The following is an 18,461-nucleotide window of genomic DNA, read 5'->3' as shown; positions in this document are numbered from 1 at the left end:
ATTGTAATTTTTTTATAATAGAGTTGTTTCTCTTTAAGGCATTAGGTTATTCGTCAGCCATTCAAATGTCAAGGTCTTTCCAGACAGTACTTGATTTTATGTAACTAATGTAATATTGCAACATATCAAGTGCATCTCTGAGTTAGCACTTTCCGAAATCTTTTAAAAGTGTCTTTTCATTTCTATGTTTGTTTACCTGAATTAAAAAATAATGGCTATCACTGTGGCAAATATAAATTTTCTGGTACATATATCTCTCCAGGTGAGCAACATGTGACAGTTTCCCCAACAATCCTACACTCTCACTGTACTCAAAGTTCCTGGCATGTTTGAAACTCCAAATACAAGTGTATTTCATAATGTGTTGATTTTACAGTTTCATGTCTCTAGTTTTCCTGAAGATGATTAATAAATTAATTGATGCCTTTAAATGTTATTTTAAGATGTGCATGTCTTAAAGTGTTTGATTATTCCTCCCTGAAATTAAGTGTATGTTATGAGGTGTTCTGTGTTCTGGTTGTTTCATGAAGAACATCATACGTACAGTGTGGATGTATGGGGGGCTTTGTTCCTTACTCGGCTATGTCATGAAGAGTCTCACTATGAATAAAACATTCTTATGTCCATGGTTGTTCTTGACTCTAGCACCCGTGAAGGTCGGGTTAGAATATTTATCTTCAGTAACCCATGTGTGTCATAAGAGGCGACTAACGGATCGGGTGTTCAAGCTCGCTGACTTGGTTGACACATGTCATCGATTCCCAGTTGCGCAGATTGATGCTCATGCTGTTGATCACTGGATTGTCTGGTCCAGACTCGATTATTTAGACCACCGCCATATAGCTGGATTATTGCTGAGTGCGGCGTAAAACTAAACTCACTCACTCACTCTTGTCACTAGATTCCCCCATGATGACTCTTGATTGTCAGCACTACATGAGACTTGTTGGTTCCACCAAAATAGCATATTATTGATTAATGGTGCTTTCTTCCTTGAGAGCATGGTTTGACCATTTGTCTAAGGTGCTGCTATTCCCCATTAAGGGCTGCCTCACTTTGAAACAGCAGAAACCTATTATTGTTGGTTTGAAGTAACCCATGCTTGTCGTAAGAGGCGATCTGATGGTCGGGCTTGCTGACTTGGTTGACACTCATGCTGTTGGTCACTGGATTGTCTGGTCCAGACTCACTTATGTACAGACTGCTGGCATATAGGTGGAATATTGCGTAAACTAAACTCACTCACTCACTCACTTGAAGCAACGTTTGCCCCAATCTTGTTTTTAGATTTGTCAGAACCATTCCCCTGGGTTTTACTGAACTGTTCAGGCCTTTCACATTTAACTGCCATGCTGACAAGTGGAATACTGATAGTGACATTAAACCCAAATCACTGTTATCTATTTCTGTTTGAAAATGAAAACATTTATACCAGGACTGACTTTTTTCCTGGAATTGCAAAACGATCTGGAATTAGCTGGAATTAGAGTTGGAAACACTGGTTGTAAGTGTTAACCTTGGAATGACACAATAACGGCCCTTGATCTGTTCCTTCTCATCACTGGTTTTGCTTTCCTCAAAGCTTAACCGAGGCACTAGTTGCTCAATCCCTTGCGATATGAGTAATAATATAAGTTAGCATAATATCCCTTGGAGAATAAATAGACAGGGTGTGGTGTGGGGGTGTCAGGCTTGTTGACCTTGACGAACGCATCGCATTGTATGCCACTTGCGTGAAGCGATGTACATGATGGCAATCACGGGATAGACTGGTCCAGGCTCGAAATATTTAACTGACGTTTGTCTAACGCTGGTTTATTGCTGAGTCTGGTCTTAAGTGCCAAACAAGCTATTCGCTGAAATATTGAAATAATATGTAATTGCTTAATGTGACAACCAGTGTAGGTTTGATTGTTGAAAAAATTGTGGATACATACAGAGGATCTTCCTTAAATTGTTGTGAGTGAGTTTAGTTTTACGCCGCTTTTAGCAATATCCCAGCAATATCACGGCGGTGGACACCAGAAATGCGCTTCACACATTCTACCCATGTGGGGAATCGAACCCGGGTCTTCAGGTGCCGTGTGTACGCTTTAACCACTAGGCTACCTCACCGCCCCATTGTAGCCAAGAGATACAAGGTTGGCTCTATACACACACAAACTCGCTCAGTTATGTAATCTAGCGCCTCACTGGTGAAGTGAATAAAACCTCAAAACATTGTCTTTGAATTTTTGGTTGCTTTTGATGGCGTCTGGACCAGGTAATCTGGCGATTGACATCATGGGCGTTGATCTTCGCGTAAGTGATACCAAGCATCAAAATTGTTCTCAAGCCTGATCACCCATTTAAGTTGGTGGCCTGTTATAACAAGAACGGGTTGCAGAAGTTGCTGTATGTTCACATTAAATCCTGAATGATGACCAACGAGTAGTTTTTGTTTCAACATTTATTTATTGAACATCACTATACAATAAGTTATGTATGTACAATAATTCAGTCATTATCACATTTCAGTACTTCCCCAACACGTTCGAAGCTCGCTGAAATGCCGAAGTCGTTTTCGATGTTGAATTGAAATGCATTGCCAGAGAAGGACCTCAATGTCCTTCGAAACCGTTTGGTGCTGATATGTGAATACGTGGAGACGAGGAACCCTAAAACAAAGAATCTTTGTTTTACTTTGTTCCTTTTTTAAATTTATGACACAAGTTTTAAAAGATGCCTGCGTAAAATTTCCGAAAGGTTTATGGGAGACACGTGAAGGACATTTTCAAATCCCTGAAAATAATTCTAGAGTGTTTTAAAGGTGAACACTTGGCAGTCATGACAATGGTTTAGTTGCTTTTATTGAAATATAATTACTTTTCCCTTTTACACGATAAAGAGTGCATGGGTGAGCATAGTTTTTAGCAATACTAATAACAATATTATGGCAGAGGAACACCGAAAAGAGGCTCCATACATTGTACCCATGCAGGATCGGACCCTGGTCCTTGGCGGGATGAGTGAACACTTTAACCACTTGGCTACCCCATGGCTTCCACCGGTAAATTTCAATGATAGATTCATTTGATTAACCTGATGCGAAATACCAAATTGTGTTGAACGTATAATACCACAAGGAAAATCAATGGAAATAATGTTTAGTTGTAATATGGTATGGCATTATTAGAAGGGTTTTTTAAACTCACCTGTTTCTTTACTCATCCTCAACATGGATATGAATCCTGACATCTGCATTGCGGCAAAGGTCCCTCGTGGGTCCAGTTACATAGTAGTCACCAGGCTTGACAGAATAAACGTGGTTCAGTTCGAATCCGTGATATGTGAATGGTGGTACCACACAGTTGAAGAGAGCAGTGTAGCTTCCAAGATCCACAACTGGTCTGGTGACTGATTCATCGACTGGATGGAACTCGATGCGTGTGCCTCTTTTTGACGACGACCTTGGGAGGGATGTGAAGGTTACTTCCTACTGGGATAATAAGAACATCGTAGTCATGATGAGCAGGTCTGTAGATGATGAAAGGATTGGGTAGACTCTTGTTTACCACCGTTCCGTCGTAGGATGTGATCTCCAGTCGGAAATTAAAGGTGTCCCCATAACCTAATTTAAGTCTGTCTGCAACCTCTGTGATGTCGTACTTGAAAACTCTCTCATAGGCCCATGGCATCTCTCTTTCTCCTCCCAGGACAGTGAAAGTTCCAACCTTTTCGTCATTGTCATGGGTTCGGAGATAGATCTTGACACTAGCAGACGTCCCGATGCCGGCCAGAACAAATCCTGCGTAGATTCTGTCTGTGTTTCTCAAGTCATTGATGATGGTATTGAGTTCTTGAATGTTGTGACCTCGAACATTCAGGTTGTCGTAATGGTAGCCGAATTTATGGCTGTCAAAAACTGTAGAAGGCTTGGAGTTGGCACGGGTGAAGTCGTCCTGGTTGACAGATGGGTAGCTGAAAGGTGCCAGTGGTTCTTCCATCATGTGATAGGCACATGTAGCGAAGTTGTATGGCTTTCTCCTGATCTTCTGAAGTTCTTGCCAAATGATCCAAAGTCTGTCTAGACCCGAGTGAAGGATCATGAAGACAGGGTCAAAGGCAGAGTATTCCAGAGTAGACATGGAATACTTCTGGGATCCTCCTAGCCAAGAGTGGACAGCGTTGTGGAGAATCTCGTACTGAACCTCAAAGTCACAGTAGTTGTCTTCTTCAAGTGTTGTCAACGCTAGGTAATAGAGGTAATCATAGCCATGGATCTTTGGCTGGTTATATATAAGATCATTTGGCTCTCTTACGGTGTCATGACCAACACCTGCAATGTGGTACTTGTAGAAGGGATTGTTGTTGCTAGAGTCGGAGAAGAATGATGGCAGTGAGGACAGGTCCTTGGTCCAGTCCCAGTAAGGAACACCAAGCAGTGCACCATTGCTCTTGAGAGCTCTCTCCAGTTGGATCGTCAGGAGTCTGTGCCAGTGGGGGAAGATGGCCATGCCGTGGACACAGCAGGGGTATTTGTCATCTCCTTCTGCAGGACACAGATTTGGGTATCCGTGGTAACCAGAGATTGCTTCATATCCCGTTAGACTGTGATCGTTTTGTAGCTTGTAAAGAGCATTCTTCAAGTTGTTTGCCTCATCAAGGGAAAGAGAATCAACCTCCTTACGATGGTAGTGTGCGTGACCGTCAGTATGTGAGTGAGTGATTTCTGTTTCTTCAACTGGTCCTCTATGGGCTGAAAAAAGTAAATCGTGTGAGTTAGAAATCCATCATTACTTTAACGTATTTGTGAGTTATTGTAGCTCTGGATATCTATAAACGTACTTGTATACCACATTAATGTCTTAACATCTAAATCTGTATCAAGTTCATCTTCCAACATTAAGCTGTCACGACACAACTGAGATACTGTTTTAAACGATTATCAAAACTTTTATATTTTTCACTGTTAATCTGATTTCAGCCACCAAAACTTGATCACTTCTTAGATCAGATTAAAGATGTATTTTTCGAACTTGGTAATGCTTGACTCATTTTCATCAATATCACACCAAAATCATCAACAAACCATGAACTAAATGCTGGCCAATCAATCATCAATATGAAAACGTCTCTAGTATCTGTCTCCTGGTGAGGTGATGATAAAATTACATACCTCCAAGATCATGTTCAATTGTTGGTGACTTTAGCAGGTCTGACGAGAGCTCAGTGCCATTGGTGGCAACAAGCTTCACCTTAAACGTGAAATCTGAATCATATTGGAGATGGAGCTGTTTCATGACTTTAGTGATGTCATAGCGGAATAGTCTGTCGAAGGACCAGGGCATTTCCAGTTCCCCTCCCAGGACTGCAAAGGTTCCTGCAAAGACACAGTCACCATTGGGTCGGCAGATGTCAAAGACGACATCAGCACTGCAGCGGATTCCACGTAAAAGGAAGGCAGCAAATGTTCTCTCTTCTCTTTTCCTTTCCTCAAGTAGGTCATGCAGTTCAGGGATGCTTTTACCATGGAAACTAAGAGTGTCATACTGATAGTTGAACCTCTCATAATCAAATGAATCGACAGCCCTGGCATTAGCCTTAGTGATTGGATTGTGGTTGATTTCATCGCTGAACGGTACCAAAGGTTGTTTTAGGACCTGGATTTCACAGTGTGCTTCGTTGTATGGGAGACCTCTGTACTTCTGCAGTGCTTGCCAGACAGCCCAGATTCTGTCGGTGTTGGAGTGGTGAAGCCAGAAGAGAGGATCGTAGGCAGTGAACTCGAGGGTAGACATTCCATAAGGGCTTCGTCCACCTGTCCAGGAGTGAATAGCGTTGTGGGTCAGCTCAAACTGGACTTCGAACTGGCAGTAGTCAGTCTGTTCCAGAGCCAGGAGGACTTGCCTGTAGAAGAACGACTCTGATCCCTGCTCTGGGTCGTTGAACAGCATGTCTCTAGGGGATCGGGACGTTGTTACTCCGAGATGATCAATGTGACCCTGACAGAAGTGGACAAAAGAAACATGTGAGTGAGTGAGTGAGTTTAGTTTTACGCCGCTTTTAGCAATATAACGGCGGGGGGACACCGGAAATGGGCGTCACACATTGTACCCATGTGGGGAATCGAACCCACAAGGCTACCCAATCGCCCACAAAGGAAACATGTTACGACGTAGGTAATTATATATAATTAATAGTAAACCGTCGAGCACTATGAAACCACACACTGCAAATCGGATCAAGTAATACTCCAAGTGTTACTAAGTTGGCTGTAAACAGGCGCTCAAACATTACTCAGTTCAGGTCCGAAAACCAACTATCGTGTCCGGATCCAATACATTACTATCGAAAAACTATTCCTTATTTGTTTCACGTGTAGGTGTATACTTTCTTTAGCTTGACAGTTTATTATAAATACATATATTAGTTGTATGTAGGGGTGAGATAACAAACAATAGGCATAACCATACCATACTGGCTTATCGAGATACTGTCAGGAATTGTTTTAATGTGATCTCATATACTTGTGGCATTCACCGTGGCTCTCATTCTACACTCACCGTGGCTCTCTGAAATAGGAAAAAGTTATTATTAGCTTCTAAGGGTTCAGACAAGAGTGTAAACTCACATGATGGAAGGGATTATTTTCTGAGTCTGTGACCAGGGCGGGTAGCTCTGTGAAGGCAGTTGTCCAGTCCCAGTATGGGATACCGATGTGTGATCCATGGGCAGCCAGAGCATCTTCCATCTGTTTCACGAACAGTCTGTGCCAGTGAGGGAAGGAGGCCATACCTGTAAGAGATGGAGGTTGTAGACAAGTCTTTCTAAATCCTGCGCTGTCCCCCTCTGTATCCGATCATTTTGAAGCACAATGTACTGTACTACTTACACTATCCAACATACACGTAGTATAATATTACACGACAGCATTATTTAAAGACCTGTTATGTTGTCTTTATCAAACCATCGTACACTGACTTCACATCTAAGTGAAGGGATGGACAGTTGAAGGGATCCAGCTAGGGTCCATGCAGGAAGCAAATGTACTGTAAGTCCCCATGGTCCCTAGTATGGTGATCTACCTTCTGTTGTTGGCAATCTATAGCCTGTTTTATGTGTTTTTATTGTATTGTTTTCTGTAACTAAAATATCTTAGATTTACATACTAGTTTTATATTCATGACTGATATTCTAGTTGTTTTTACTGTACATCGTCGACAGGCTTTTTATAATTTACCTATATTTATTATAAAGTTAAACTTGTTTTTAGTCACGATATGGCTGAAATAATGCCGATGTGACTTATAATCTTAACTCACTCACTCACATCTAAGTGTATTCTGTCAATTACCGTGAGCGCAACACGCAACCTTGTGGCCGTTCATCTCGCACATTGGAGGACTTCCGTGGAAAGATGCTATTGCTTGGTAACCATTGGGACCAGTGTCATCGATGACACCTTGAAGAGCGTGTCTCAGGTTCTCAGTCTCAGATACAGTGAGTGTCGTGACATCCTTCCTGACTCCAGACCCAGCGATGTCAGCAGAGTGTGCGCTGTCAGCAGCGTGACCTGGTGGACGATAACATCAGATGTGTGAGCTGGTGTCAATAGCGTGACAATAGTGTGACAACGGAGTGAGCGTGTATGGTTTTACACCGCTTTTAGTAATATTCGAGCAATATCACGGAGGGGAACACCAGAAAGGGGCATCAAACATTGTACCAATGTAGGGAATCGAACCGAGATCTTCAGCGTGACGAGCGGACGCATTAACCTCTAGGCTACCCCATTGCCCCCATGACAACAGAAGCTGGCATGATGGGACAGGGAATATGTCAGAAGTCATCTAGTGACGTCATATTTTTTATATACATTACCTATTTCACGAGCAATAATACATGTTCATTAAGAAAAGTTACTGTCACTTCAAATTCGAAATGGCACTCACATCAGCGATCTTTCAGCTCACTATAGCGTGTTTAAAAGTAGGGATAACATATGTGGTAATTTGTTGTAGAAAACATTCTAAGAGGGTTTGGTGGACGATTTTATCAGTGTTTTAAGAATGTGAGCAGTAATAACGTGTTAACGTTGGAGAGCACTCGACAGCTAAACGCATTAAATGGATAACCGCATAAGCTTAAGAAACTTATTTTTTGTAATTGCTCCACATTATTTCAACGTGGAGGAAAAATACATTTTAAATTTCATTTTGATAAATACGAGGGTTAAAAATTGGAACGCTACTGAATATTCATGTTTTTCTCATTGTATGACAGTAGTGAAACAGCAAACGGTTCAACAGCCGAGCATTGGTCACTATATCTCAACATGCCACGTGTTGGTCCATACTTGCAGCCCTTACGTATATATACTGCCTGTTCAGGAGGTCTGCTTGGCATATTGGCAAGAGAACCTGAAGCTGACCCTTTCGGAGGAGGAACAGGAGGAGGAGGTGGAGGAGATGACAGCAGCCACCGCCCTACAGTCAGGTCTTTAAATGAACACATTCTTTGCAGACAGTAGCTATTACTGGTTCTCTCACCTTCCCCAGGAGAATAGATGATAGTTGGGGCTGGGATCACAGATGACGGTATCATGGTCTTGTTGACAGCATGGATTTCAACCTTGATATAGAATGGTTCCTCAGCATCAAACACATCCTCTGGATGGATGTTAGCTTTCTCGAGTACTTGGGTGATATCAAACTTGAAGTTTCTGTCAAATGACCATGGCATTTCCTTGGCTCCACCCAAGATGAAGATTATTCCAGCCCTGTGGCAGTCATTTTCATTTCTACAGATCCAGAACCTGACATCAGCAGAAGTTCCGATTCCACGAAGCAAGAAACCAGCAAAAACACGATCGTGGCTTCTCCTTCTGTCAATTTCAGCCTGCAGCTGGTCGAGGGTCCTGCCACCTAGTTCGAGGTTATCATAGCTGTAGTATAGTCTCTCATAGTCATAGAGTGTGTTGGGAACTGCATGTATCTTGGTAAATGGGTTATGATTCATATCAGAGTCAAATGGCCTCATTGGTTTGGTCATGAGGTTAACTGCACAGTCTGCTCGCTTGTATTGAAGTTTCCTCCTCTTTTGAAGAGCTTGCCATACTACCCAGATCTTATCCACAAAGGAATGGTGTATAAAGAAGAGTGGGTCATAGGATGCATAGTGCAGAGAAGACAACGCGTAGGTCTGACGTCCACCAACGAGGTAGTGGATCACGTTATGGAGTACCTCAAATTGTACTTCAAAATCGCAGTAGTCGGTTTGCTCCAGAACAAGAAGAGTTTGCTCAAAGAGAACTGATTCTCCAGTTTCAGCAAGGTGGAACAGCATGTCCTGTGTGTCTCGGACAGTGTAGGTGTTTGCAAATTTGACAAAACCTTTGGAGAATGGGTTGTTTACAACAGCATCATGCCATGGATCATAATATTCCGGGCTGGTGAAGAGATCGGGTAGTTCGGAGATAGGCTTTGTCCAGTCCCAGTAGGGGATAGCGACAGATGACCCATGCTTCCTGAGAGCCTGCTCCATCTGTAGGGTGTACAGTCTGTGCCACTGGGGGAAGGTCGGCATTCCGTGAATACAGCAGGCAATCTGGTACAACAAAGGAATGTTTTTGACATTTGGTGAAGGGATTTATTGGACGCGAAGTCATGCAATATACATGCATAAAAACTGAACACGGACGTAAAACAACGAAAGATTACTGTCATCGGGATGCTGAAAACGTGTTTGTATGTATTGGAATTGCATAATGTTATACCAGTTAAAATACCGCATACAGAATCAAAGGCGTCATAATCTTCAAGTGATAGCATTTAGGGATTATTTTCAGTGAGGGAACCCTAATCCATATTTAAAGACCATAATCTTCTGTCAGTGTATTGTAGTCCACTTTGCTTGGGGGTAAACCCAGGTGATTGTATTTAAAACCTTATTCAGAAGTATGCTTCTAGGCATGACATATTTTAACCTTTGGCCATGTTTGGAACCCCACCAACACTGAACTGAAATGTTCCAACAGTTCCCAGGATTAAAGTTGGTTGTTGTTTACCGCCGCACTCAGCAATATTCCAGCTGTATGGCAGCGGCGTATAAATAATCGAGTCTGGATCAGACAATCCAGTGATCAACAGCATGAGCATCGATCTACGCAACTGGGATACGGTGACAAGTGTCAACCATGTCAGCGAGCCTGACCTCCCGATCCCGTTAGTCGTCTTTTACGACAAGCATGGGTTACTTTAGATCAATTCTAACGCGGATCATCACGGGTAACATGATTAAAGAAAAAAAATATATAGTGTCAGGGTATCTGTAGCCTAACGTTTTGAAGGAGTGAAACATGGAATGACTACCAATCGGAAACAAACGTATCTGTCATTGGTTTATTGATAATGAAAATTACGAATACATCTAATTAAAATGACTAGAAATACACACTTATTGAGACTGCTTAATAATAGATATGTACACATCAGTTACTCTCTCTGCTTGGCTTGGTGGTTATATAATGATTTATACATTTTAAAACGATTAATAGGGAATGTCACATTTTTATTGTCTTTCAAATGGTTTTCCATAAACAAACCAAATCCCATACATTCGCCATAATCATTACCCCCCCGCCGTGCTGTTTAAATGGCTTATCTTTAGAGAGCACATGGTGTCCGTTTCATTCAAGGACTAACACAGTAGTGAGTATATATGCTTCTTACAATCAACCAATATGATCACAGTCACCATAACAATGAGGCATATGAAAGATGAAATACTCAAAATATGTAATAATACCTCATGTCCTTGACTGTCATGACAGCCAGCCGGTAGACCGTGGAAGGCTGCAAGAGCCTGGTATCCATTCGGACCATCGTCCTCTTGTAGGTCTCTCAGGGCCGATTTCAGACTAGACAGATCCCTCGCAGACAGATGACTCAAATCATGGCGAACACGGTTAGGTGGCATGCTCCGGGTATTTATGTCACCTGTGAAAGTATATTTTAAATCATTTTGCTTTCCATCAGCCACTGAAATGTTTGAACCGTTGTTTTTTTTAACACGATGCTAAATAATCTCTCACTTACTCGAAGCCAAAGGCTTTTAACAAGTCGACTCCCTTAACTATGGTGTTACATTTCCTATGTGAACACTATTATTCAATCACTATTACTTTATCCTTTTTTAGTGGAATAATTAACTTATGATATAAAAAAATGACTGAGCAGTTTTACAACTTACGATGTCCACGTTGGAAAATAACACTTGGTGTTGGGATTAGACTGCTGCTCAGGGCAGTCCCATTGTTGGCGGTCAGAGAGACAGAGATTGTGAAAGGATCATCATATCGAAGGTGCATCTTCTCCAGAGTATCAGTAATGTCATATTTGTACAGCCGGTCAAATGCCCACGCCATCTCAGCACTGCCTCCAAGTACGGTGAAGTAACCAGCATCCTGACATGTGGAATCAGGTCTACAAACCTGGAAATTAACCGATGCAGAACCTCCAAATCCACTCAACAGGAACCCAGCGAAGACTCTATCATGTTCTTGATGTTCAATAATGTATTGATCCAGCTCAGCAATTGACATTCCCAGAAATTCTAAGCTGTCATATTCATAACCAAACTTCTTATAGTCGAAGGTATCCTCTGGCCGGGAGAAATCATGTGTTAGCTGATTCAAGTTATAAGGAGCGCCGAAGCTGAAAGGCTTCAATGGTTCTCTCATCTGCTCGAGAGCACAGTGCGCCTCATCTCCCGAGAGCCCTCTCTGTTCCTGGAGTTCTTGCCAGATTGCCCAAATACGGTCTGTCTGGGAGTGATGGAGGTAGAAGAGAGGGTCATAGGATGCGTAATGGAGATGTCCCAGAGAGTGGGTATGACTGCCTCCAACCCACGTGTGAACACCATTGTGAAGAATCTCAAACTGAATTTCAAAGTCACAGTAGTTTTCCTGCTCTAGCGCTAGGATGGCTTGTTTAAAGAACCAGTTATCAAAAACGTGCCCTCCCTTGACAAAAAGCTTGTCTGCAGTGACTTCTCTCTGTGTTGTAATGCCTTCTCCTTCAAACTCAATATTGGCTCGGAAGAAAGGATTTGGAAAATCTCTATTACTCCAAATATCATGGTATGTCTCCATGGTGACAAGCTCTGGTAGGTGAGACTGTGGACGCAGCCAATCCCAGTAAGGTACACCTGTCTTAGCTCCATGTCTTCTCAGTGCATCCTGAAACTGCACAGTGTACAGCCTGTGCCACTGGGGAAATGTAGCCATACCGTGGACACAACACGCATAACGGTCAGCTGCAGATGGTGAAGGGCAGAGTGGTGGCAGAGCATGGAACGAAGCAATGGCCTGGAACCCATCAGGTGAGTGATCTTCCTGCATACTTCGTAGAGCATGGATCAGAGATGCAGTCTCCCTGGTTGTCAGACTGTTCACTTCTTTTCTGACAAGAATGTCTTCTGTATGGCCATCAGCACGCAGGAAAGAACCTGAAATATTTAAATAGAGGTTTTCTTCACTGAATTGCGGAAGGTTTGTACTATAACCTACGGATAGGAAAATGTTTCATTAACATATATTATGTATTAACATCGCTTTGTTATCAACTGAAGTATTTATGGTACCGTCTTAACATTTCCTGTTACACAAAGTCACAAATAGCTACAGCTTCAATGCAAGTGTAACAATATGAACTTCTGACTTTAATAAACTTTAAACAACTTTGTTCATCTGTCCAATTGTCTCCACTTCTCTACACTCTACTTTACAAAGTGAAAGTTTCTTACTGGAACCGGGCACAAAAATCAAGGATGGCTCTGGAAGGATGTGTGGATCAAGGTAAGATCCATTTACTCCTTGGATCTTGATGCTGAGGTCGAAGTCGTGGCTGTCCAGTTGTATGCCAAGGTCTCTAAGAGTTTCACTAATGTCAAACTTGTAGAGTCTGTCAAAATGGAATGCCATCTCTGTTTCTCCCCCAAGTACAGCAAATGTTCCGGCTTTGTTTTCACAGTTTTGCTCACCGTTGCTGGTTGGCACACATACAAAAATCTCGACAGTTGCAGATGTCCCAATGTTGTGAAGGAGGAATGCTGCAAACACACGGTCTTGACGTTGTCGTATGCGAATAATTTCCTCAAGCCTGGGAATACTGAAGTGATTGAACTCAAGGTTGTCATACTTGTATCCAAAATGGTTCTGATAGTCAAATCCATCAGCTGGTCTTGAGTATTTAAAGGTTACAGGATCATGATTTAGCTCAGGGTTGTCGAAGGGATGCAGAGGTTTGCGCATCAGGTTAATGGCACAATCAGCTTCATTGTATGGCTTCTTTCTGTATCTCTGCAACTCCTGCCAGATTGCCCACAATCTATCTGTGGTTGCATGATGGAGGAAAAACACAGGGTCGAACGCGGAATAATCAAGAGAAGAAATAGAATAAGTAGCTCTTCCACCAAGCCAAGCATGGAGAACATTGTGAACCATCTCAAACTGTATCTCAAAGTCGCAATAGTTGTCCTGTTCAAAAGCCAACATGACGTTTTCATAATAGTATCTGCTATTGTACAGCTCAGGCTGGGGATCGCGTGTTGTAACAGCATTCTCAAAACTGATTTTACCTCTGAAGAATGGATTAGGGTCGAAAGATTGTTGACGGGAATTGAAATAGGTAGCATCAGCAATCAAAGATGGGAGCTCCTCAAATGATTCTGTCCAGTCCCAATATGGCACAGAGACGGCAGATCCTCTCTCCAGCAAAGCATTCTCAACCTGGAGGACATAGAGTCTATGCCACTGAGGAAATGTGGGCATGCCATGCACACAGCAGGCAACTTTGTGACCGTTGTCATCACACAACCCAGGCTTGCCGTGGAACTTAGCAATATTCTCATAGACACCGTCGTTCTGAAGTTGCAGGAAGGCAGACCTCAGGCTCTCAACTTCTCCCTCAGACAGATCTTTTAGATTTTTTCTGATGTGACTTGCAGCAGTTACAACCTCATCGTACTCGTCAGCCTGATGGTGACCTGAAAGACAAACACAACAACGTAACTGTCTGATTAACCAGATACATACACGGAATTTCACACTTTACGTATTAATCACAACAGAAACAGATTTGTAAAAGACTAAATTGGATAGCCTAGTGATTAAATTAGGGAAAATACATTTCCTGGTGTCTGTTGCTGAATGAATAGTTTTACGCCACACTCAGCAATATTCCAGCTACATGGTGGTCTGTAAATAATCGAGTCTGGATCAGTCAATCCAGTGATCAACAGCATGACCATCGATCTTCGCATTTGGAATACGATGACATGTGTCAATTTAGCCAGCAAGCCTGACCATCCGATCTGGTTAGTCGCCTCTTACGACAAGTATGAGTCAATTCTAACCCGGGTCTTCACGTGTCCTGTTGCTGAAAGATTGCGGGAATATTGATAAAAGCATCAAACGAATAAAGATGGTAACATAATTATTAGCATTCTATGTATCTTAAGTTACAACTTGCATCGGTTACATTTCATTTGAACTATTATTAATTTTCTCACCTGCCCCTTCTTCATGTATGACAGATGGTTTGGGGAAGATGTTGCTTCCAAGGCTTGTACCATGAAGGTCAAACGCTTCGTATCTGATGAAGAATCTGTCTCCGATGTGAAGATCCAGAGCCGTGAGCTGCTCAGTTATCTCATATTTGTAAAGACGATCATAGCCCCAAGGCATTTCAGCTTCATCACCAAGGATGTAGAACTCACCAGCATAGTGGTCACAGTCATCATCTGATTTGCAGACAAAGAACTTAACCAGTGCAGACTGCTGAATACCGTGCAGCAGAAATCCAGCAAATGTTCTGCAATGAGACTTTCTCCGTGACAGTTCACGGTCCAGCTGGGAAATTGAGAGTCCATTGAAGTCAAGGGTATCATATTCATACTTGAAGTTGTTCTTGTAATCAAAGACACTGAAAGGAACAGCATGCTGTCTCGTCTCCTCATCCGGGTTGATCTCATCAGTAAGGCCAAATGGTTGTAGGGGTTTCCTCATGGAAGCAATGGCGCAGTTGGCGGAATTGTAAGGTTTTCCTCGGTACTTTTGTAGAGCTTGCCAGATAGCCCAGAGTCTGTCAGTGTTAGAGTGATGGAGGTAGAAAATTGGATCATAAGTTGTGTAACGGAGTGATGCCATACCATATGGTTCGCTTCCGCCGACAAGAGCGTGGATGAAATTGTGAGCTATCTCATACTGGATTTCAAAATCGCAGAAGTCGTCCTGCTCCAAAGCCAGAAGGACTTGCTTAGCGACCCCAGTGTAATGACCGAATCCAGGAGCTTCGTACAGTTCGTCACGTACGCGTCTTGTTGTGTCAGCACCAACTGAATCAATATGGCCGCTGAACCAGGGGTTTCGGGTGTCCTGGTTGGAGGTGGCATCTGTGTAGTTCGGCTGACTAACCAAGTCAGGGAGGTGAGACAGGGGCCTAGTCCAGTCCCAGTAGGGAAGAGCTCCGAAATATCCATGCTTTCTCAGGGCATTCTCGCCTTGCACAGTGAGGAGTCTGTGCCAGTGGGGGAAGACAGCCATTCCATGAACACAGCAGGAGAACTTCTTCTCAGCATCGGGACTTGGGCACCATTTGGGCTCCCCATGAAAAGCAGCAATCTGCTGGAATCCACCAGCAGTTTTGTCTGATTGCAGGTCTTCCATTGCCCTCCTGAGAGAATTAACTTCCTCGGGTGTAAGATGATCAACATTTTTCCTGATGATTGTGTCATGATGATGATCATGATGATCAACTGGAAAGTTAAATAAAGAAAAAATACAAGCCATATTACAATGTATATAGTAATTGGAGAACTAATACAAGTAGATATACAAGTAGAGAAACATACTATAGATATTTAACTCTATGTATGAAAAAAAACTAGTCAATATCAATTCCTTTGGATATAGGCAAATATCTGGAAAGGGGTTTGCATGTTCCAGCGGACATTAGTGATAGGTGTTTGCAAAATAGTAAGCATGTCCTACCCGCGTGCGGCCTTAATTCACACAATGTATGTGCATAAAACTGTATGCTTGGTGTCTGTTATTTGAGTTCGGTTTGCGAAAAGAAATCCGAAAAAGAGTCCGATTTGGTTTTCAGTCATGCAAAACATTATTAAAATTTTTCAGGCTGAATGAATTGATTTGTAAAGCAAATAAACAGATATCTACTTACTATGGCCTCGTTCGAAGATGATAGCTGCAGATGGGATGAGTTCAGAGGACAGCAGAGTACCATCAACATCAGTTACTTTCACAGTGATGCTAAAACCGTCATTAGCATGGAGATTAAGCTGCTTCAGTTCATCTGTAATCTCATATTTGTACATACGATCAAATCCCCATTTCATCTCCTTCTCTCCGCCAAGGACAGCAAAAGTGCCGACGAGGGTATGGTCCGTTCCCTGGTCTATAAAGATTTCAACATTCGCTGATGTACCAATATGCGACAGAAAGAAGCCAGCAAAGGTCCGGTCTCTCTGTCTCTGCCTATCGATGTATTCCTCAAGCTCACCCAAGTCCATGCCACCGAAGTTGAGGTCATCGTAAGTATAGCCAAGAACTCCTTCGTAATCGTATACGTTGGTGGGAACTGAGTTTTTGTAGGTTTTGTCGTTGTTGTTTAGTGGGGAACTGAAAGCGAACGGTTTCAGAGGCTGACGTTCGTCAGACCAAGCACAATGTGCCTTATAAGGTCTGTTTCGTCTAATCTGCAAGGCTTGCCAAATTGCCCAGAGACGGTCAGTGTTGGAGTGATGCAGGTAGAAGATGGGGTCGAAGGCTGTGTAGTGTAGAGAAGACATGGAATACTTTTCGCCTCCACCAATCCAGGCGTGGATATTATTATGGGTCAACTCAAATTGAACTTCAAAATCACAGAAGTCATCCTGCTCAAAAGCATAGACCATACTGTCGAAAAGACGCGTATGTTTGCCAAATCGGGGTTGTTCAAACAATCTTGCATCGGGGTGACGCTCTGTGCGCCCATTTTCAAAGGCAACGTCAGCATCGTGGAAAGGGTTGTGCCTGCTTTCTCCGTTGATGGGATCTTCATACGTGTCGTTGTCAGCAAGTCCTGGGAGATGAGCCATAGGCTGCGTCCAGTCCCAGTAGGGGACACCAATAGGAGATCCCCGTCTGATCAATGCATCTTCCACTTGGGTAACGAACAGCCTGTGCCAGTGGGGGAATGTTGCCATGCCGTGGATGCAACAGGCGATTCTATTTGTGGCCTCGGGGAATGGACATCGAGCAGGTAAACCATGATACTCAACCGTAGCCTGGTAACCATCAACAGACTTGTCGTTCTGGAATCTCTCCATAGCTCGGCGCAGCTCGTACACTTCCTCACGTGTCAGATGGTTGATGTCCTTCCTGACGGCGAGGTGGGCGTTGGAAGAATGGGGTGGGGGCTCTGTAACAGGAAATGCGATTTAAAGTAATTAACACTCGGGTGTGGGGCACCTTCATCAATATACTACAAACTGATCATTTTCTTTTTTGGTATATGTTATCATAAACTGAAATCATACACTTTAACGTATAACTGATCCTGACTGGGCTGTATTCTGCCCAGGGAGTTGAGAATGAAAACTGTGGTTACACTGGTCCATTGACCCGGATGTTAATATAGAGCTGTACAATTTGCTTCAGGTTGTGCATTTGGCGCATTTTGAAATATGCACATTATGATTTACTCGTTATAAAATAGAGGTCCCTGGTCCCGTGCTGTCTTGTTGTGTAAACGGTATAATAAGCAGTCTAAACGGGGTGTAAACGTAATGCCGATGTGATCACTGAAGTAATGCTTGAATGTAGACAAAGTTTGCACCCCGGTTTTACATTTATAACACCATGAACGCAAAAAACATATTGAGGTCAATTTCTAAGTAAAGAGGTACTGGTCACAACAGACAAAGATGGCGTGGGATGGTGTAGAACAACCGCATACCCAGGGTAGTGGGATACATATGGTAGCAAACGTGCAAACAATCCTGGATTTCCCATATGTTTAGGCCACTAGGATGATAACCACCCGTTCTGACAAATAGACCCAGATATCACAGGATGTATGGGTAGCCTTGGGTGTCTCTCTTCTATGACTCCGAAAGCCAATATAACCCTTCCAGTGACCATTTACTGGCACTCAACCTGACCAATTTATTCTGCCTCAAACAGCTACGACCTGCATCAGTTTGATCTTCCCCTCCTCGAACCTTCCATAGCATGACCTTTTACTCTCAATGATGCACATCTTACTGATCAGGGGAACGGCAGCACAAGCCGGCACAATTCTCTGGGCACATTCCAAACATCCGGATTTGCCATTAGTATATACAATGTGCTAAACGTTCGACACATGCCTGAATTCCCGTGTTCATGCCACATTAAGCTGACATCACGTGGAATAATT

The 18,461-nt window shown here is 42.8% G+C and overlaps 1 protein-coding gene across 1 annotated transcript in view; it reads right to left on the bottom strand.

The window, feature by feature from the left end:
• Positions 1–2,434: 2,434 nt before the first annotated feature.
• The window catches only part of LOC124265277, a 76,169-nt gene continuing 60,142 nt past the window's right edge, over positions 2,435–18,461 (bottom strand). The window contains 12 exon segments of the mRNA XM_046700070.1: positions 2,435–2,657; positions 3,195–3,439; positions 3,441–4,738; positions 5,159–5,984; positions 6,614–6,777; positions 7,337–7,555; positions 8,532–9,588; positions 10,789–10,979; positions 11,233–12,489; positions 12,787–14,028; positions 14,554–15,798; positions 16,224–17,462. Of these exon segments, the coding sequence (XP_046556026.1) occupies positions 3,203–3,439; positions 3,441–4,738; positions 5,159–5,984; positions 6,614–6,777; positions 7,337–7,555; positions 8,532–9,588; positions 10,789–10,979; positions 11,233–12,489; positions 12,787–14,028; positions 14,554–15,798; positions 16,224–17,462 (8,975 nt within the window). The 3' untranslated portion in view covers positions 2,435–2,657; positions 3,195–3,202.

This window comes from Haliotis rubra, unplaced genomic scaffold (genome assembly GCF_003918875.1).
Source record: "Haliotis rubra isolate DU_JTF1 unplaced genomic scaffold, ASM391887v1 Scf121, whole genome shotgun sequence".
Lineage (NCBI taxonomy): Eukaryota > Metazoa > Mollusca > Gastropoda > Lepetellida > Haliotidae > Haliotis > Haliotis rubra.
This window is presented reverse-complemented; position numbering and strand designations above follow the sequence as displayed.